This window comes from Misgurnus anguillicaudatus, chromosome 3 (assembly GCF_027580225.2).
Source record: "Misgurnus anguillicaudatus chromosome 3, ASM2758022v2, whole genome shotgun sequence".
In the NCBI taxonomy this organism is placed as follows: Eukaryota; Metazoa; Chordata; class Actinopteri; order Cypriniformes; family Cobitidae; genus Misgurnus; species Misgurnus anguillicaudatus.
Window position 1 is genome coordinate 4,835,268 of NC_073339.2, and position 23,005 is coordinate 4,858,272.

General features: G+C 38.0%; 1 protein-coding gene across 3 annotated transcripts; it reads left to right on the forward strand.

Moving 5' to 3' along the window:
- Positions 1-2,850: 2,850 nt before the first annotated feature.
- Positions 2,851-22,090, forward strand: LOC129445411 (uncharacterized). Of its 3 annotated transcripts, none has more exons than XM_073860140.1 (7): positions 2,851-3,035; positions 3,878-4,189; positions 4,274-4,399; positions 19,944-19,994; positions 20,707-20,811; positions 20,892-20,929; positions 21,327-22,090. In XM_073860140.1, exons 1-7 carry the CDS (start codon positions 2,996-2,998, stop codon positions 21,609-21,611), a joined length of 957 nt encoding a protein of 318 aa, XP_073716241.1. In that variant the 5' UTR covers positions 2,851-2,995; the 3' UTR covers positions 21,612-22,090. The 3 variants fall into 3 exon arrangements, with proteins under 3 accessions (XP_073716241.1, XP_073716240.1, XP_073716242.1); XM_073860139.1 differs by having other exon boundaries at positions 20,892-20,938; positions 21,327-22,082; XM_073860141.1 differs by lacking the exons at positions 19,944-19,994; positions 20,707-20,811; positions 20,892-20,929; positions 21,327-22,090 and adding exons at positions 13,133-13,234; positions 13,302-13,348; positions 13,586-14,486.
- The last annotated feature ends 915 nt before the right edge of the window (positions 22,091-23,005 follow it).

A 23,005-nucleotide genomic window follows, 5' to 3' on the forward strand; every position in this document is an offset into this window, starting at 1 on the left:
TGGCTGATTATGAAATGACATGGAGTGTATTAAAATACAGGTGATATTTTAATCTGATCATTATTTCTTCAGGGCAGATGCTGTGTAAGTGTGGGGTTCACAAAGAGACATGTGATAGGTGATGATAAACATAAAATTGTTAAATCAATGGTTGTAATATATTATGAAAAAAGCTTAAGGCCGTTATTATCCACAATGATGCATAATTAAAATTAAGGCACACATTCGACATGGCTATCTACAGAAAATTACACAAATGCAATTTTTTTCCCAACATTACAATATACTGCTGAAATATCAATACAGCATATAAGTATGTTTTAACAGTGGTACAGTTGTCTGTGTTAAAAGAAAAGTGTGCATAAGAAAAGACTGTATACAGCATTCATACAGCCAAAAAATATGCATTATTCATGCAACTGATATCAACGTAAATGTGAATGCTAATGGAGAGGTCTTTCCTGGCATTAGAGTAGGGTGGAAATTTTGCTGTTTTACATTGATAATTATAAACTACTTACTAATGCAGTATAATGTATTTCCTTCAATGTCTCTCTCATGCAACAGATCCAGAACACCCAGATGCTGAAACTGTCACCACATGCACCATAAAGGTGAGTGACTGATCAACTTCTGACCTAAGATAACCTCAAGTCCTTTATCACTTTCTGTGGGTGTCAGGTAAATAATGCAAATCATGATCATTTGAATATTTTTTTCATTTCAGAGACAAATTTTGAAAATGGTTAAGTAAATAATGTGTTACAGAGATATCATTGTAATATCATTACTCCACAGGCTGCTCGTGATCAACATTTAAAACCTGAGCATGCTAACAGCAGAGATTCTTATGTTTAATAAACGAGTTAGAAAAAAAATAACATTTATTCATAATAGCATGGCACATTGTACAACCGTTTGTTTGCCTTAAATGTGAAATGGGCTTTTGAACTTGTCAACTTCAAGTTAAAGGGGACATATTATGAGATTTTTTTTAAGATGAAAACTAAGTCTAAAATAGGTCTGAGCAAAAGTGTGCCGTTTTGGGTGTGTCATTTAAAATGCATTTAATATTTTATCTCTCTCTTTCTCTCCATACTAAATGGTTGTGCTGTGGTTGGATAGTGCAGATAAAGGGGGCGGTATTACCTTATTCTGACATCACAATAAGGGCCAAATTACAATGACCTATTTTTCACATGCTTGCAAAAAATGGTTTACCAAAACTAAGTTATTGGGTTGATCTTTTTAACATTTTCTAGGTTGATAGAAGCACTGGGGACACAATTATAGCACTTAAACATGGATAAAGTCTGATTTTCATAATATGTCCCCTTTAAGTTTTGGAACCAAACTGTTTATTTCTGCTATATCTGTGTCCTTTTATTTATGTACTCATCTGTGCCTTGCTGACATACTTATGCTGACACAAGTGTCATGTACGGAGCGTCTATTTCATACTGATCTCAGATTAAACTGCTTAGTTCTACACAGCAAAATCCCCAAAGTTAAATCAACTCTGCTGGTTGTACATATTGTCCCAATCTTACAGAGAGTTAAAAGTAACTCTGAAATTGAGCTAAAAGCTGCAATCAGTCATTTTGTCCTCTCTATCGCCATCTCTGTTTGAGACCTAGAGTTGCATACTTGTAGTTATTTTCTTGGCTTGGGTTTAGATGTTTGCTGTGTCGTTTGGACTCACCATTGTTGTACTCAGTGGTTGTTTTAGTAGGACTAGACTCTTAATTGTTAGTTTTTTCCAACTGCTATAATTTTGTATGTTTAAGACATGTTATATTATAGCAAAAAAAAAACAATACTGCAATTCCATGGTGATTTTTAGTACATAAATTCTAAACATTGTCAGCATCTAGAAAACTTTTGTGCAGGTGTAGTGTTTACACACTTATCAGAACTATCCTTTTCCATTAATTATGTGAGACTGTAGTATAATATCTAGCACTCTCATGGCAGTTTGTCATTCTGAACGATTTTGAGGAACTTAAAAATTAACCGCAGCACAATGTAGACACACAAACATCAAGAATCAGAGTATGAATCTCAACAAGGGTGACAAAAAAAAATGGTAACAATGTTCATTATTTATTCCTGCCACAGTGCATTCTGGGAGTTTTGGATAAGATTTGTAATTTGTTGATACCCAGCATGCATTGCAGCATGAAGCTTTTCATTTTATTTTCACCATCATTGTGATTTATACTCTGATTCTTGATGTTTGTGTGTGTACGCAACACAGTGGTCAAAATTTAAGTATCAGCGTTTCAAAATCGTTCAGAATGACAAACTGCTATGAGGGTGCTGTATTTTATACTACAGTCTCACACAATAAATGGAAAAGAATACTTCTGATAAGTGTGCAAACAGTACACCTGCACATAAGTTTTCTAGATGCTGATGATGTTTGGACTTTGTGTGCTGAACACAACTATGGAATTGTGCTGTTGTGTTTGCTTTGCTATAGCAAAACATGTTTTGAACAGTTGGAAAAGTTGGCAACTAAGAGTCAAGTCCTACTAAAACAACCACTGATCACAATGATGGTGACTTTAAATGAAACAGCCAACATCTAAACCTAAGTTAGAAAAAAATTCTACAAGTTAGATGTAAGATGCAGTTTTGGGTTTCAGGCAGAGATGGTGATGGAGAGGATAAAGTTACAGATTGCAGCTTTTAACTCCGCTTCAAAGTTACTTTTAACTCTCTGTAAGATTGGGACAATATGTACACCCAGCAGAGTTGATTCTGGGGATTTTGCTGTGTATTCCAATTCTCAACCATTACAAGAGGAAGCACAAACACATGTGTGAAAGCAGTTGTGTCTGCATACAGGAAAAAGGAGTTGTGTCTGCATACAGGAAAAAGGAAGTTTTGCAAATGAGTACTTTTATGCAGTTTCTGTGAGTAAAAAACACAGTTCAATCTAACATGAATTATTGATATGAACTGGTCTTGCTGAAAGGTTTAAACATAAAAAATGAAGTTCGTCTGTGTGGGCATCTGGATTTGTCTGTCAGGTCAGTTTTGTTTGTATTTATATCTCAGTAGTGTGATATGAGTTTGGTTAACGTGAAGGCAGAACGGCACAATATTATGAGCTCCTGCAATAACTCAGATAAATGTAATGCTGTTAAGACTAAACGAAACCAGCTTTTCTGATAGGTTCTATTGTGTAGGGTTGTGAAATTCTGGGAATTTTGAAAACTTTCCATGGAAATGTATAATGGAAGCCTTTCATGCAACACTTGCAAAAAACATGCTTGTCTCCTCTCAATATAATTGTGCATTGCTTCTTAACAAAATAATGAATATCTGTGACGTCTGTTATAATAAACAAAATGCATGTGACTAGCAATGCCTTAATGCTAATATTTAAAAAAAAGAAATACAATTTATTTTGTTACTTGTATCATCCACAACAAACCTTGGTGAACCTCAAATCAAATTTACTTGTTGGCATAAAATAACCCAGATGTTTACAATTGACCTGACAATGGCCTAAAACAACCCAGCATATGTTCAATTACAGCCTATTGGGTTGGGTTCGTCCCTTTTTGACCCAAATAACCCAGTATTATTAAGAGTACATGTTGTCCTCTCTACTGTGTAAAAAAACCTCAAGAATGTGCAAAGTCAATAATGCATCAAACCTGCAATATAATAATATGAAAATGTCTCTTTACACATTTCACACAAGGTTTCTATACTGAATGCTTGTAAATGTAGCATTATGACAACAGACATAAACACTTCTCAGTTACTCAGACCTTCATCTAAATCATCCAACTTCATTAAAAATGAAGAAAGACATCATACTGTGTGCAGGAGAGTTAATATGTTGCTTTATTTGATTAATCAGGATTTGGAAATTCAGCTACTGATGGGATTCACATAAACAAACGTGAAGGAGATCAAGTCACAATTACATGTACTCATGTACAGGCTTCAGATAACAAGAAGTATTTCTGCAGAGATCCATGCAGAAATAAAGATATTTTAGTAGCATCTGATCAGACTTCTAATGGGAGATTCAGACTGGAGGATTCTGGGAATGGAACGTTCACAGTGACCATCACTGATCTACAGAAATCAGACTCTGGGATTTACTGGTGTGGAGTGGACAGAGTTGTTACAGACACATATGAAGAGGTCAATCTGATAGTATATAAAGGTAAAAATAACAATGTTTGGCGTAAATGTTCTACACTGTAAAATAAAATGTTTCATTTATTTATGATTATCACACACACAACAGCAGACAAAAACACAAACACACCTCAGAAGACTCCAACACCAGAGACAAAATCTGATTCTCAAACCTCCACGAGTAGATCATTCACTCCCACACCTGATGACATCACAATCTCATCTCCATCTAAAGGTAACATGACATCTGTATGAGTAATATTACAGTGTTTTTCATGTATCCTTTGCTGATGTCATTTCCTTTTTCATTTAAAGGTCATGATAAAACATCACATCATAGGCTTTGTTTATTTATGTTAGGAATGCAAAAACAACACGCATAATAATCTGCCGTTATTGACATTTGGAATAAAATAACACAACACATGCATACTCATTCACATTTTCTCCCATTGGGTATAGATGGTTTCAGCAGTAACAACATAAACAAACCACTTGTTTGTGAAACACATGTAACTTATGCTAAAGTAACAAGTCCTTTTAGAGTAGTTTATTTCTCATAACAAGCAAAATAAACAACAACTAGATTACCTTGTTCAACCTCCCTTCAAATAGCGGTAATCCATGATCGCCGTCTTCCCTCGTCTTTAGGAAACCAAAACATTTGTTAATTCTGACGAGGTATTTGTTGCAGAGTTCAGTTTAGCAACTAGTCAGACCATTAAACAAACAGAGACCGCAAGTTAAGTTTTTTTACAACGCATGTGCGTCTGATGAAACTATCTATACAAGGGCAACCTTGGAAACCACTTATGTTCCATAAGCACCATCTACTGTCAGAGAATGAATCTGCACTTTAATTCAGCCTGTTTGGTGTTTTAGTTTTCTGCATATATGTCACAAGCTCATTGTTGTTGTTTTGCTTTATCCATTATATGTTGAAACGAAAACAACAGGTGATGCCACATGTACTGTATGTAGCTTTTTTCTTGGACTTGTGTGCCTAAGATGTAGTTGTTGACTCTTATTTAAAATAAATACAGATATTTTTTGTTTACGCAAATTAACTGTTCATGTTTTCTACATTTTTGTCCGTTGTTTATTCTGACCAATGCTAACAGATGATTACCATTTTCTTTTTACTTTTAAATTATTGCCCAGCCCCAGTCTTGACTTACGATATTATGAAGTTATAGCATTTTCCAAACATATTTTCTATATGGTGTAGTGAACAGCTGCCTTTGAGAAGGCTTTGCTACATTGGGACTGGATTTTGGTGCGTTAACAAACAAATGCCCAGCTCCATCAAAATAAGACTCTTTGTGCAGCAAGACTGACCTCAGTACAAAAACTGAGAAGACATTTTTACTGGTCCACAGCATTTCCCCTTATCATCCCAAACCCACTTTATTCTCATCCTACGCCAAGGTGATCCTACTGTAAATTCTTTGAGAAACAGCATGGTCATGCATATACATTTTTTATAGAATAATATATATATTATTATACATATACATATACATATACATATACATATACATATACATATACATATACATATATATTAGGGCTGTGTATCGCCAACAATTCCCCGATACGATACGTATCCCGATACAAGGGCCTCGGTACGATGCGCATCACGATACAAGACTATTTTGAATTAAATTTTTGTTCAGAACTTAGTAACATTATTATTATTATTTTTATTATTATCTGTTTATTGTACATTGAATAGGCAGTGTTGTAACAGTGTTTTTGCCATTCATTTATTAGCTATTAGAAATACTTAAAATCCCAGAGTTAGTTCTTAACTTAACTTAAGTTTTTTAAAAGCAGTTTTACAAAGATGGTGCCTTACTCTTGTCTCTCATTATTCTACATCTATGAATATATATATAAACATGCAGTCAGACTTAATACTATTTAATAGAAATCAGATTATTAATGTGACAGATTATTAATCTGAAGTAGCTCTGTATCTCTTCTCTAGACATTCACTTTTCACATGCAAATCTTTGTCGTGTTTCTTCTCAAATGCGTTAGTACTGTTTTCTAAGAGAGTAGCTAATAAAGCCCTTTGCAGTAGTATAGGCTAAGATATCTGCGCCTTCATACTGAACTCATTGATTTTAATGCGCGCGCGAGAGAGAGAGAGAGCGCGAGTACGCGGCTCACTATGCAGACACGTGCGCCAGCAAGACAGACACGCAAAGTGAAAGTATACCCCGCTACCTTTAACTCTACGTACTCAGCGGGACACATGCATCCTTTCCATATGGATCACGGATCAACAGCAATTTGTCACGTTACTTTCAAAAGTGCATCCGAATCGATATGGAAGGTGCTGTATCGATGCGCGCATCATAATGCGTCCATGACGATGTATCGTCGTATCGATATTTTGAACACAGCACTAATATATATATATATATATATATATATATATATATATATATATATACGTATATGTCACAAGCCAGGGGCTGGCTGCTAGTAATTAAGCCACGCCCCTTCTCAACTTCCACCTCGAGGAGGTCCCCAAAACCAACCCAATGACCAGACAACAACGAGGACAGGTAAGTATAAAAAATATTCTTTATTTATTTAAATATCTAAAATGCACTGGGGGTTGGGGAAAGGGAAATTAAAACTAATCTCAAGCTCTACCCTGCAGGGGGCCACGGCCGAATGAGTGACGGAGGATGGGGGGGGGTTGCGTCGAGGAACGGGCTCCCGCCTCTGGTTCCTTCTGCCCGTGGCGCGCTCCTCTTCCTTCCTGGAGGCAGAACAAACTTTAATCAGTGTTGGTGCTTTACTTTCTCCTGTCCGTATACCTGCGTGTAGCTCACGGCGCTTCGCCGTCTTTCCACACAGCTCCTTGGTTGTCGACTCACTCTCCCTTCCTGTTCTCTCTCTCTCCACAGACTACAGCTGGGACACGAAGACACAGTGGATCGTTCTCACAAGGGTTTCCTCACCTCTCCACCGACTGCAGCTTCTGGGTAAGTATGGATTGTCCTTCTCAACTCGTTGCTTTCGCGCTCACACGTGTTCTCTCTCTTCCTCCACAGACGACAGCTGGGACACAAAGGCACAGTGAATCGTTCTCAATTAGTTCTCTCACCTCTTCGCTGACTACTGCTTCTGGTACGTATGGTTCTCCTTCACAGCTGGCCTTCTTAGTGCTCACGCTTGTTCTCTCTCTTCCTCCACAGGCGACAGCTGGGACACAAAGGCACAGTGAATCGTTCTCAATTAGTTCTCTCACCTCTTCGCTGACTACAGCTTCTAGGTAGGTGTGGTTCTCTTCACAGCTCGGTGTCTTATCGTTCACGCTGGCTCTCTCTCTTCCCACAGACGACAGCTGGGACACAGGGACACAGTGAATCGTTTTCAATTAGTTCTCTCACCTCTTCGCTGACTACAGCGTCTGGTTCGTATGGTTCTCCTTCACAGCTGGCCTTCTTAGTGCTCACGCTTGTTCTCTCTCTTCCGCCACAGGCAACAGCTGGGACACAAAGGCACAGTGAATCGTTCTCAATTAGTTCTCTCACCTCTTCGCTGACTACAGCTTCTAGGTAGGTGTGGTTTCTCTTCACAGCTCGGTGTCTTAGCGTTCACGCTGGCTCTCTCTCTTCCCACAGACGACAGCTGGGACACAGGGACACAGTGAATCGTTTTCAATTAGTTCTCTCACCTCTTCGCTGACTACAGCTTCTAGGTAGGTGTGGTTTCTCTTCACAGCTCGGTGTCTTAGCGTTCACGCTAGCTCTCTCTCTTCCCACAGATGACAGCTGGGACACAGGGACACAGTGACTCGTTTTCGATTGGTTCTCTCACCTCTTTGCTGACTACAGTTTCTAGGTAGGTGTGATTTCTCTTCACAACTCTCTCAGCACACTCCTCTTCCCTGTTGATCAACAGACTTAACAGGTTACGCTATACTTTACAGGGTGGCGGACTTACGATAGCTGGTATACGCAATGCGTCGACTGGACAGTGGTTTCCAAGATGGCGCCGGGGACCAAACCCTCTCGGCGAGCTCGTTGGTCCAACAGAGGGGCGAGAATGTCACGCCGTCACACCGGGTCGAGCGCTGCCCTTTCCTCGATGCCCGTTGGCAATCGAAAACCGGACCGGGGCGCCCCTTCGTAGAGACCTCGGGGCGGCGGATCTCCTTCGCCTCTAGCTCTGCGATGATGAAAACACACAGGTAAGGTAGCAATGTGATTTGTAATACTCACACACCGCCAATCGTACAGTTCTTCACCGCCACTCCTAACACAAGTCCGCCAAGCGTTTGGCGGCGAAAATACTTCAGGAGGCCACTCCGGGATTTTAAGGCTGAAACACACTCACAGCATAATCATACACAGGGTTATTCTAGAACCGCTTTCCTCTTCAGCGCCCCGGGGCGAGTGACTGGAGGCGGGGTACGTCTGACAAGACACAGCAATCTCACTGCAATACACACAGCACCACTTCAAAGTGAAATTTCTACATCCAAGACTCACCCACCACGCTCAGTGCACACAATAGACGCCCGTCTTCCTTCACCTCGCTCTGGGCGAGAATGTGGAGCTGGTAACACGGCCTAGTGGTTGTTTTCGTCACTGTAGCTGTTTCACACAAAGATCCTTTGGCTCACCCACCACGCTGACTCAGGGGCAGGGCCACCCGCTCTTGCTGGGAAACACTCAAAAGATATCCAGGTCAAGTACATGCAATTCACTTCCAATAAATGGATTCTGTTACTCACGACTATGGTGCTTTCTTCGTCCCACGCTTCCCTAGGTTGACTTCTTCTTACAATAACTCCAGCTACATAGATGAAACGGTTCTCCAGTCGTCAACACCACTTTTCCACAAATGGATACTCACGATGGCACGTTCCTTCTTCCTTTGTTTCTCTCATCCAAGGTCAGTATCCGTTCACTCTCCAACCCATAAGGTCTTCGATATCTCCATCAACAGAAATCCAACGATGCAAAAAGAGAGAGAGCAAGTCCAACGATCCGAATGGCGTACCAGGTGAGCCCAACTCAGCGCTACGGCACACACCAACAATGGTGATAACATCGACCCAAACTGTGGTTTAAACTGTTCTTAAATACTCTCCTGGGTGTTGCCTTCATCCAATCACCCGGCGCTCCTCTTAACAACTCACAGCTGTACGTAGTTTGGCTGATTACAGCCCTCGCGATGCTACCGGATGTCCGGTGTTTTCTCTTCCCGGTCCGGGCGGAAACATCCGGGCGGAACCAAACTTTCCCAACTTTTGGTTCCGCCCAAAAGATCGTCACTCCTGTGACATATATACGTATATACATATATTTATATACATACACAGGAAAATCCCCAGTTTTAAATGAACTCTACCAGTGTTAAATCAACACTATTTGGTGTTTTTATATAATCCACACCAAGATCCGTGTTAAAAAAGACTGGTGTTAAAAATATAACTCTGAATCAGTGTTGGGGTTGGTGAGATGGTGAAGTGATGATTGGGACATTGGTGGTGAACACCTGCTGGTCATTCAATTCAATTACATTTTGGACGTCCTGTCTCTAAATTTTTGTTTTGATGACTCGTTTTCTGGAGAAAATACTAAAATGATAGACAAATTATTAAATGCAATAGATGAATACTGTTGGGTGTATGCCTCCAAAAGCTGCAATCTTTCACGTTTGCCTCTCTATCAGCATCTCTGTTTGAAAAATAAAATGATAACTTGCTTATTTTCTAAATGGATAAGTTTAACTTCTAAACAGCTGTCAGAACAAAATACAAGTGCTCAACTATTCCAGTATCCACATGCGTGATTTAGTAGACAAATCTTCTTTCTGACGTGATGTCTCACAAGTCAAATAGACATTTATCACAAAATGTATCACATTAAATCTTTTTGAGTTTGTGTTTGTTATGAGTTCATCTGAAGTCACCATTACTGTGATTAGTGTTTCCTTTAGTTAGGCATTTGTCCCCTGACCTTCACTGATCTAACTCTCCTCTTTTAGCAATAGCAACAATGTTTTAGTAAAACCACTTGTTCATTGCTTCATGTAGAGGGAAAACCTTTCAGACCTTCTCAGTTTATTTTTATTATATTCTACTCTACAAATCATTGAAACATTTGATCACATATTAATTATGAAGAAACAGGCATATAAAAAAGCTCTATGCAAGTAACATTGTATTGAATGAGACTGCTGTAATGCTTTTGTGTTTGTTGTTGTTGTTGTTGTTATTGTTTGCTTAAGAGACACTTCATGATTTCTGATACAAATCTCAACAATGGTGACAGTTAATGATAAGAAAGTTGCTAAATTCTTGTCATGTTGCAATGCATGATGGGATTTATGAATGAGTTTTCTACAATCCTGGTACCCAGCATGCATTGCGGCATGAAGCTTTTGTTGTTGATTGTCACCATGATTGTGTTTTATAGGCTGATTGTTGATGTCTCAGTGTGTCTGGCTTACACCACAGATTAGATTTGGGTAAACAATATTTAACTTCGGGGTATGTGGACTTTTGACAGCCCTGTTGGATTTAATGGGAGCCTCACAGGGTTGGCATAACATAAATTAAACACTTATATTCAGTGATTACTTTTTTATGATATCATTTCATAATAATTAACATAGCAACAGTTATAGACTTCATTTCTCTCATCTTTCTCTGCTTTAACAGATGTGTTTTATAAACACACTGCCACAATCAGCAGAAGAAAACTAACACTAAACTTCAAGACCCAAGTACCCAACTAAAGAAAACACTAATCGGAGCAATGGTGACTTACTTTATTAACCAGATTTACAGCAGTTCTTTAGAAGTTCAACCTATCATCCATGTAACTCTGGAAGCAAGTTGTAATTTTACTTTTCAAACAGAGATGATGATAGTGTTCATTTAACTATGGTGATTTCATCAGAGGTGGACAATCCATGTGCCATGAGTAAAAGTCCTCTCCAGTATTTTGTTCCAATCACCTGGATTTGCTAATTAGCACAGTTTTTCAGCAGGAGGTGAGCTCCTGGCTCGTTGGTGTTTTAAGCCCTCAACGAAGCCTTCAAGGCAGCGCTGCCTGTAAGGCACTCCACGTGCCCTGAGCGTTTCAGCCAATCACAGCACTGGTGCTAGATATCGAGCCTTCGGCCAGCTTCGGGCAGTTCGAGCTCACCATTGGTCAGGTGAGTAGCGCAGATATGGTAAGATAGGAATGTGACTGTTTTTGAATTCAGCTCAAAGTTTTTCGAGAGTTTAAGTGATGTGTTTTCACGTCTTCACGTGTCCGTGGCACGACCCTCCCTCTGTGCCCGTTTCACGCACCGGCAACGCAATCGTTCCTCATCTTTTCAAACCATTGTTGCCAAGGATTAGGGTTAGATTTGTGGTTTTCCTCTTTTTTTTTCCGACTGTTTTCGCGCGAGGATTAAAGTTGGGTTTGGCATAAATGTGGATGTCATTTTAAGCATTGGTTTTTATGTTTATTTGACAGAATTTTAAACCGTGTTCGGTTGTGGTTGGGTTAGGGTGAGGACATAATATTCTGTAACAGAAAGTTGTTCTAACCCCAATCCCAAGCAACAAAAAAAATCAGTTGAGTAACCAATACATGAAACTGGCACGAGAAGGGATGTCGTGCCACATACACGTGGAAGCACGTCACTTGGACGCTCGGGGCATTTCGAGCTGGGTTCAGGTTTAGTCGCGTTCCTATCTTGCGATATCTGCGCTACTGTGCTGGTTGGCAAGTCCAGGTGATTGGAACAAAATAATGGAGAGGACTTTTACTCATGGGCCATGGCACATAGATTGTCCACCTCTGGATTTCATCTATTGCATTTAATAATTTGGCAAAAAAAAATAATAATTTGGCTTTCTTCCTCATTTTAGTATTACTTTCTCCAGAAAAAGAGTCAACAAAATAAAAATTTTAAGACAGGAACAATTCCAAAATTGAGTTGATTTGACACGGAATGACCAGCAGGTTTTCACTATTAATGACTCAATCACTTCATTATCTTATTAACTTTAACACTGATTTAGTGTTTTTTTAACACCAATCTTGGTGTGGATTATATAAACACCGAGCAGTGTTAATTTAACTGGGGAATTTGCTGTGTATATGTGTATATATATAGAGATTTCAAGAGATTTCATTTATATAATATATATATATATATTACATATATACACATATACATATACATATACATATATATATATATATATATATATATATATATATATATATATATATATATATATATATATGTGTGTGTGTGTGTGTAATATATATGTATATATTATATAAATATATAAATAAATATATAAATAAATAAATAGAGAGAGAGACACTATAAAAAATCAGCATCAATTTTTAGGTGTGCCAGCTGCCACTGTGGGTGGCACCGGCACACCCGTGGCTACGCCACTGGGCAAAGAACAAAAAAAATGAGGAAGCGATTAGTTTCATGATTTTTCTGCTTTCCCCAAAAAATATCAATCTTTTAGCATTAAACATTTGTATTAACAGTCTTTGATGCGATATTTAGCATTTTTAACATTTAAATATTTACACAGTTTTTGCTTATAGGCTTTCCCCGATAAAAGAAAAACATTTTACGCGTTTAAATGAACCCACGTTATCAGTTTATTAAGCATAATCGGCGTAAGGATGTGCATGTAAACACACTTTTGACAATAATCAATAGGCCCATCGAGGGGCCCAAATAAAATTCTGCTTAGGGACCCATTAAGGCTTGGGCCGGCCCTGAACAAACACATGACAAGTGAGATAAAACAGAGTAAGATGCTTTACCAGTTTCTGAATGAGTAGTGAAGTACCTGTGGTGCCTTAAGCCAATTCTGTCGAGATGTAATTTTCCTGCACCCATGAACACAATGGCAGAAGGTGGACAGTTGTCATCAATATGCATATTAACAGATGATTTCCTCCAGGTCTTCTAGTGATCATCATTGTTGGCTTGGCAGTGCTGGTGATATTTGGACTGGTGGTCTGTATGTTGAACATGCACAAGAGAAAATCAAACAGTTTCAGGAGTAAGTAAAAATATACACATACTTCTTAATGTAATGCATTTCCCTCAATGTCTCTCTCATGCAACAGATTCAGAACACCCAGATGCTGAAACTGTCACCACATGTACCATAAAGGTGAGTGACTGATCAACTTCTGATCTAAGATAACCTGAAGTCCTTCTGTTGGTCTGTCATGTAATAATGCAATTCATGATCATTTCATTTTTTTTTAATTCGGAGACTAATTTTGAAGAAGTGGTACAATATATCATTTTGGTATTGCACCATATTGTGATCGCTCCATCTAGAACAAAAAAACACGTAAATGTTTTGTTTAGAGACATCACTTTAAATAAAATCATTCCTTCACAGGTCGTTCGTGATTATGAAATCACAGAGATTCGACAGCAAGATGATACATTCACTGTCGTCTACTTCACTGTCAGCCAAAACCCTGCAGTCAATCAGTTTCAAGACCTTCTCTTTAGTCCACTCTAAATTTACAGTCAGACTACCAATGTTTAAAACCTCAAAACAATTACAGCAGAGATTTAATAAACAATGTGTTAATAAAACAAGTACATTTATTCCTAATAGCATGAAACATTGTTTTTAACCATTTTATATACTGCCTCCAAAATCCGTAGCACACATATAACTCAACATTTCATCATCCACATCACAAAACAAATGTACATTTCAATAAATTAAAACCAACTGCAAAGTAACAGACTTGTTCTAACCAGTGCGTTGTTAGATATTTGGTAACCTTGGGTGGTGTCCATGCCAGGCTCAGCTGGGTTCAAAACTAAGGCCTATGATTTGTAATTTGCTTTTATGATTTGTTCAGGTTCAGATAATATTCTTAAAATAAAAAACTCACTCAGAGAGCATATGGATTTGGTTTAATGAACAAAGTTTTTGAAAGAAAATTGTTATTTAAAAATTAACAGCAATGTGGATCACCATTATTAGGAGGTGATTTGCATTGACTATTTATGGTTAAAAAAGGGCGTGAACAGGGCGGGATATACGTGAACCAGCCTCATACGCACACTTGCAAGTGATCTGTGATTTAAAAAGGAACCATTGCATACAGGTGCGCCTGACCTGGCACATGGTTTTATAACGCTACGTTTACACGTGGGCGGCTATTTTCATAAACGGACATTTCAACCTCTCTGGTTTCAAAAATAATATTGTGCACACATGTCAGTTTTCAGAAAAGTGTTCATTTACACGTACCCGTGCATATATGCCTTCAAGAGAAGCTCAAGCCCATCACCGGCAGCGCTGGTGGTGACGCAGACTGGTTCTTCATGTTGGAGGGAGGAGTTGTTGCAGTAGATGTTCGATGACGTCAAAGTACCGCGAGAGCGATTCGAAATCAGACCTCTACATGTGATTTCTCAACTCGCTCTCGCGGTACTTTGACATCAACTGTCTGTCCGTTCTTGCAGCGCCGCATGAAGTCGGACACATGTAAAATTGCTGACCTTCGAGCACTCGTCTCTGCTCCTCGACATAATGGAGCAGCTGTATTTGCAAATACAAACACAAAAAACGAGTTTTTATTTACATATTCAATGACTCGTGCTGGCAGAGTTCAGGTAAAACATCATGACAAAAACATCAAGGGCTCTATCTTACGCCCGAAAACGCAGGTTTGCTTATCACATATGAATGCTCAGCAGCACAAAAACGCTTTTCAAATATTAAAAGATTAAAGGATTGAAATATAAAAGATTATTATTGAGTCTCTTGGACATAAATGAGGACCGATTATGAGACGTTAAAGGGGATCGCACACCGGCCGCGCAGCTCAGCGCCACGCAGCGCCACGTCGCGCCGCGCCTAGGAGAACTCGGAGGTATTGTAAACCGGAAGTGCACATTCAATAGCGCGAGCTTCGTCAGATAGCGTCTACTTCAAAATGCAAAATATACGTTAGCAGCCAATGTTACTTGTTAATGATTTGGGACACATATGATGTTATGTAATGTTAAACTATGTGAGTGGCGCTGTGTGGCGCGACAGGGATTTGAACAACTTCCTGAGTCACAGCTGGGCGGCGCGGACAGGCGCCACCTGTCGGCGCCGGTGTGCGTACACTCATAGTAAACAATGTGTTACATTTTTTTAGAACGGCGCGGCACTGCGCGGCGCTGAGCTACGCGGCCGTTGTGCGATCCCCTTAAGGCGCAAAAAGCTGCTTTACCTGTAGCCTGGTAAGTAATTAAATGATTTGCTTCAAACAAATGCATCTGTTTTTAAGTGTTTTTTTTTTAAATGCTACCTCACGGATTAATTGTATATGATGACTCTGTACCATGGATATGGTGAGATGAGAAATATTTTAAAGTAATGCTTAAAAAAACTCTTTGCTTAAAAAAATGCTGTCCAAGTGCTGAAACAATCGGAGAGCCGTTTGTAAATTCTTTATTTCCTGTTTGTTACAAATAAAGTATTTTTACAGTACAAACCTTTTCTTACATACTTACGTAAATTATTTTTGATGATATTGGATAGCCATACATTTAAAGCAATTAAAAGCCTGCTTTTTTACTTCCATGACTAAAAGAAAACGGGTTTTAAAGGCAGAGTCCACGATGTTTGTAAGCCAATGTTGATATTTGAAATCACCTAAACAAACACGCCCCTACCCCAATAGAATCTGGACCTTCTGTTGATAGACCCGCCCCACACATACGCAACCCGGCATTTGATCTGATTTGATTGGCTATAAGTGTGTTTCGGTAGTCGGCCCGTCTAATTTTCCAAAGCGTTTTTCAAACATCGTGGACTCCGCCTTTAAAGGTTTTGATAAAAAAATAACATTTCAATACAAGTGAAAAACAACACAATTATTTAACAATAATCTTAAACTGGGGATCTTCTTCCTCCGCTTAGTTTTGCATTTTACAAAGTCCGTCATCTAAATAGGGATTAAACATAGCGTCAGGGCAACTGGCTTTTAAAGGGGATGAGAGCTGAGACTCTCATTGGTTTATTGCACGTTACGCCCAAAATACTCCCATCATTAAAAAAATAGGACCTAACCTTTTCGACCATGCACTTGGCGCACAAACCATTTTTCCAGTTGTTAAATGAGCAAAAGTGGATTCGGACACGCCTATTTAGACAATGCGCTTAGATCGTTAAAATAGGGCACCAAGACTTCAACACCAGAGAAAAAATCAGTTTATCAAACCTCCATGAGTAGATCATTCACTCCTGCACCTCATGACATCACAACCTCATCTCCATCTAAAGGTAACATGATGTCGGTAGGAGTAATACTAATGGGTACCAAAGATGTCACTTCAGCCATGCGTGCTGTCATATTTGTGTCCGTCTTGGCAGTGAATACAGCACATCTAATGTGCTAAATGATCACATTTATTAGTTTTATTGAGGGCTTACCAGACACAAAATGATGATTGTATAGACCAGTGGTTCTCAAACTTTTTCAGTGTGCGGCCCCCTTTGTGTATGGTGCATTCCTTTGCGGCCCCCCAAAGAAAATTTATGACAAAAAAACAGTTCTAATACTTCAAGCAAACTTGCATTTGCTCAATCTGAAACAAAACCAATTGAGTAAATTATGTGACATCACAGAGACTCGACAGCAAGATGATACATTCACTGTCGTCTACTTCACTGCAGCCAATCAGATTCAAGACCCTCATTTTGCTCCACACCAGACTTATAGTCAGAGTACCAACATTCAAAATCCCAAAATTATTACAGCAGAGATTCTTAATATTTAATAAACGATGTGTTAGATCAGGGGTGTCAAACATGCGGCCCGCGGGCCGGATACGGCCCGCAAAGGTGTCCAATCTGGCCCGCATGATGATTTATACAGTTTTATTAAATATTAAATACATATTTTAAAAACCCTTTCAGGCGGGTGTCTAGTTCGTTTTTAATATGAGAGACTTGCGGAAAGCAGCAAAACGCGGAACATAGACTTAACACGGTGTCCAAAAATCTTGCCGTTTTATTGTTACCGCTCCGCTAAAGATCCACTGATTCCCGGGATCCACTTGGTGTTTTCCCGACCGCTCCGCAGCATCTCTGTGACGGTGTTCACTCTCTGCCTGGAGAGCGAAGACGACAGTTTCCAAAGTTCGTTGCATTAACAGGTAGATTCATTATATTATATCAGTTGTTAAACCGCAGAATTAGTAATTTGTAAGTTTGTTTATGTATTTCTTCCGGTAATGATTTGCTGTCGGTGTTCTAAAAGTGCTAACAACTTAGCAAGCAAACAACAACAAAATATCCACATTCTTAGTATTAACGTTACAATGCTTGTCTAATCGATTTAATCTTCCCGATCAGATCTAAGTTAATATAAACACTAAATTTGCTGTTGTTGGCACACTTTGTAGAAAAAAATACAAAAAACACCAATGCCTTCACAAAATAACGACAGAGAACGGAAAGAGAGGCTGCTAAAGGCAGTTTAACATTGCAAAAATGGATTCAAAGCTCCATCAAGCCAACAGGTAAATCATATTGAATGTTTAGCAGACTTTAATTCTTGTTATTATATTTCCCATTATAATCACTTGTCTAAGTTGATGCTAGTAATATAACACATCATATTTATAATACTTCATTAAAACCATAATAATAGTACCACCCCCATAGTGCCCTTTTTGGTTTGGGCCACTGCCCCATCTAGCATTTTCATTTTCTAAATGACTGTTCTTATTACAAAGAAAAGTGAATGGTTTATAAATAATTTTGGCATTAAGGCAAAAGAAGTTAAATTATAGCTTTTCAACCTAAGGCCAGTGGGTTTTGTACAGATGTAAATTTGTGTGTATAATATGTACAAAATGAGTGTGACTTATGAAATGTAGTTTTCACAGAGCTGTGTGTTTCTCTGGATTTTCTTGCTAAACAAACTAATTAATTGGTTTGTTTAGTTAATTTTAAGACAATTATCAGCACACTAAGGTTTAAAAAAATTATCCGGCCCTCACTTTGTGGCGTTATTTACCATCCGGCCCTCAGCCTAAAATGAGTTTGACACCCCTGTGTTAGATAAACAAGTACATTTATTTATAGCATGGCACATTATACAAGGGTTTTTTTACCTTAAATGTGAAATGTGGTTTTGAAGGTATGTAACAAATAAATACTGATGTCAAGTGTTTCACTGTCACCTTAAATGTTTAGTTTTGGATCCAAACTGTTTATTTCTGCTTTATCTTGGTCATTTTATTTATGTTCTCATCTGTGCTTTGATGACATACTGATGCTGACACAAGTGTCATGTACGGAGCGTTCCCATTGATCTCAGATCAGACTGCTTAGTTCATTTCTAATTCTCAACCATTACAAGCACAAACACATATGTGTGAAAGCAGTTGTGTCCACACAAGAAAGAGGAAGTTTTGAAAGCGAGTACTTTTATGCGGTTGCTGTGGGTAAAAGAAAGGAAAGCTAATCTTAGGTAAGCAGTTTGATGTTTAGTTCCTCAATACGACACACTGCTCTCATGTGTCATCTGTCACAGTTCAATCTAACATGAATTACTGATCTTGCTGGAAGGTTTACACATCAAAAATGAAGTTCATCAGTGCTGCGTGCATCTGGATTTGTCTGTCAGGTCAGTTTTGTTTGTATTTATGTCTCTAACTTTAATGCTGTTTAGACAAAACGAAACCATAATTTCCAGATAGGTTGTATTGTGTCAGAGAGGTATTGTAATCAATAAGGCACTTTCCAGATAACACTCACCTAAAACATCATCACAGGTTCTCAAATTTCAATATAATTGTAAATTGCTTCTTGTTAAAATGTAATAATAAACAACCAAAGAAAAAATGTCGCTCTACACATTTCACACAAGGGTTTCATACTGAATGCTTGTAAATGTAGCATTAAAAACACAATGAAAACAGATTGTTTCAGAAAGAAAGGTCTTTGTAATTGATGTTATTGAAAGTTATTGGTATTGAATTTATCATAAATCTGTACCAGTACATAAACACTACTCAGTTACTGAGACCTTCATCTAAATAATCAAACATCATTAAAAATGAAGAAAGACATCATACTGTATGCATTAGAGTTAATATGTTTTTTATTTATTTCAACAGGGTTTGGAAATTCAGCTGCTGATGGGATTCACATAAACAATCGTGAAGGAGATCAAGTCACAATTACGTGTACTAATGAATGGGCTTCAGATAACAAGAAGTATTTCTGCAGAGATCCATGTAATGGTAATGATGAAGATATTCTAGTATCATCTGATTGGTCACCTAACAGGAGATTCAGACTGGAAGATTTTTGGACAGGAACGTTCACAGTGACCATCACTGATCTACAGGAGTCAGACTCTGGGATTTACTGGTGTGGAGTGAGCAGATATGTTAAAGACACATATATAAAGGTCAATCTGAGAGTATATAAAGATAAAAAATAACAATGTTTGGCATAAATGTTTTACACTGTAAAATACTCTGTTTCATTTATTTTTGACTATTGCACACACAACAGCAGACAAAAACACAAACACACCTGAGAAGACTCCAACACCAGAGACAAAATCTGATTCTCAAACCTCCACGAGTAGATCATTCACTCCCGCACCTCATTACATCACAACCTCATTTCCATCTAAAGGTAACATGACTTCTGTAGGAGTAATATTACATGTGTTTTTTCATTTATCCTTTGCTGATGTCATTTCCTTTTTCATTTGAAGGTCATGATAAAACAACCCATTCAGCTGATCAAACATTTATAAATCAAGCTGGTGAATTTCCCCTCTTCATATGGTACACAAGTGAGCCAATACTTCCTCTTTACACACATCACTTACAGAAATGTTGGATGATTGATCCTATTATAGCAGGTTACATTATATGTTAAAATGAGTATGATAAAACCACTAACTAACGTAAATTAGTTAGTTAATTTATTTTTTGTGCTGTCACTTTAAGACCTACATGTAATGCACAGATCCAGTATGCAGTTACTTTCGGAATTTTTTACATTCACACAATAGACTAGTTTTACGAGGATAATCGCGACATTTTAAAATAATTGTGTACATGTGTCCATTTAAGGTCAAGCAAACATGAACCCAGTATTTGCACATTGTCTGAAGTGTTGAGATGCTGCTTGCCGGGCGCACGCTTCAGATATCTAAAACAATGCACGAGTAGCAGAGAAATTGGTTTTGCGTCATCTTTGCTATGATATTTAAATTAGCAAGGCCTAAAACACTTTCTAATCATACACTTCTGTAGCGATGTAGCACTGGCTACAGAATCATTCCCGCCTGCCCCGGGCCATCGGACACTCTTTAAGAGCCCTGCCTAAAGTATTACGCATAATCAAATCAGGGATTTCAGAAATATTTTGTTAAATAGTAGATCAATTATATTTTTTGATTTTTTTTAACCAGCCATATTAAAAACTAAACACGCTCATCAGTAACCTCTACTCTCTCTGTGTGCATTCAGGTCCTCTGGTGGGGACTGCTGTGGGTTTGACTGTGATGCTGATTATATTTTTGGGGATTTTCTGTATGCATAAAAGGAAGAAGAGAAAGTCACACAATTCCAGTGGTAAATGAGAAAACATGCAGTCTTTTATTAAGATCAGGATGTAATGTACTGTATCTAATGATGTGCTTCTGATGTTACAGGTTCAACTCCGAGTGATGTTAAAAGAGGGACCACAGAGGTGAGAGAGGTAAACAATCACCCCATTATCACTTTCTGAACACACCTGTTGATGTTATGGGGCGTCTCTGTGTTATTTGTATACAATACTGATGACCAATGTTTTTAAAATCATCTGATTGTAATGATGAAGTCAAGCCCCTCTAGTGTGACCTCTAGTGGACAGTTGTGTGGGACAGGAGGGACAGTACATAGAGTGCTGTAGATATAAACGAAAATAAATGCATCATACAGCTGAAATGCATCACAGTGATGTTCTGTTCATTAATCAGCACTCTTAAATTTGAACTGATCAAACATTTGATTGTTTTATGTCATAGGACATCATTTTTTGCTTTATGTATATAAAAAGTGTTGCATTTATTTGTTAAGTTATTATAAAATCATTGACTCTACAGACCGCAGGTGAGGACATCACATATGTGGACATCACAGAGACTCAACAGCAGACTGATACACACACAGTCATGTATTCAACTGTCAATCATAATTCTGCAGCCAATCAGATTCAAGATTCATCCATCTATTCCAATCTCTCAATCCAACCATACAACTGTAGCAACCAAACGGCAAACCCCATCATTGACACAGTAACATATGCAGCTATTTACAAACATAAAGTTTCTTCACCAAAAACATTCAGATCAGAAGACTCAGTAACATATGCCAGTGTTTGTTCCTAAAGCTGTTTAACATATTTGATGTTTTGTCACAATGTAACTTGTACATTATTATTTATATAGATAGTATATAAGCGTTTATCACTACTGTCACCAAACATTTCTCCTTTTTTTGGATGTTACAACAAACAGCTTCACCGTTTACTTCCTGATCTTTACTGTCTGTATATTTGGATATTTTTGACAGGTCAGTTTGCTCAGCTCTTTAACTGTTAAAATTCATCATATGTAGTTTTAATAAATGTGATTGTGATTCTCACATCAGGCTTTGACTTGCATGTAAACATTTATATCACTTTGTACTGAATAAAGAGATGTATCGTATATCACCATTCATTGGAAGACTGCTGAGATATGAATTTTGGTCAATAGTGCCAGCCGTACTTCTATCCTCTAAACGTAACCTTGTACGCCTTTCAACACAAACACAGCAAAATCCAGAGTTAAATCAACTCTGCTGGGTGTACATATTGTCCCAATCTTACAGAGAGTTAAAAGTAACTCTTTATCCTCTCTATCGCCATATGTGTTTGAAACCTAAAATTGCATTTTACATCTAACTTGTAGATTTTTTTCTAACTTAGGTTTACTGTAGATGTTGGCTGTTTCATTTAAAGTCACCATTATTGTGATCAGTGGTTGTTTTAGTAGGACTTGACTCTTAGTTGCTAATCTTTCCTACTGCTATAATTATGTTTGTTTATAGAAAAGAAAATTCAACAGCATAACTCCATATTGTTGTTTAGTACATAAAGTCTAAATATCATCAGCATCTACAAAACTTATGTGCAAGTGTAGTGTTTGCACACTTATCAGAAGTATCCTTTTCCATTAATTGTGTGAGACTGTATAAAACACAGCACCCTCATAGCAGTTTGTCATTCTGAATTATTTTAAATCACTGATACTTAAAATTTGATCACTGTGTAATGTACACACACAAACTCAAGAGTATAAATCACAATGATGGTGAAAATAAAATGAAAAGCTTCATGCTGCAATGCATGCTGGGTATCAACAAATTGCAAATCTTATCCAAAACTCCCAGAATGCACTGTGGCAGAAATAAATAATGACCATTTTTACCATTTTCTTTGTCACCCTTGTTGAGATTCATACTCTGATTCTTGATGTTTGTGTGTCTACGTTGTACTGCAGTTAATTTTTAAGTCCCTCAAAATCGTTCAGAATGACAAACTGCCATGAGAGTGCTGGATATTATACTACAGTCTCACATAATTAATGGAAAAGGACACTTCTGATAAGTATGTAAACACTACACCTGCACATAAGTTTTCTGGATGCTTACAATATTAAGAATGTATGTACTAAACATTACTATGGAGTTGCAGTATTGTTTTTTCTTAGCTATAACATAACATGTTTTAAACACACAA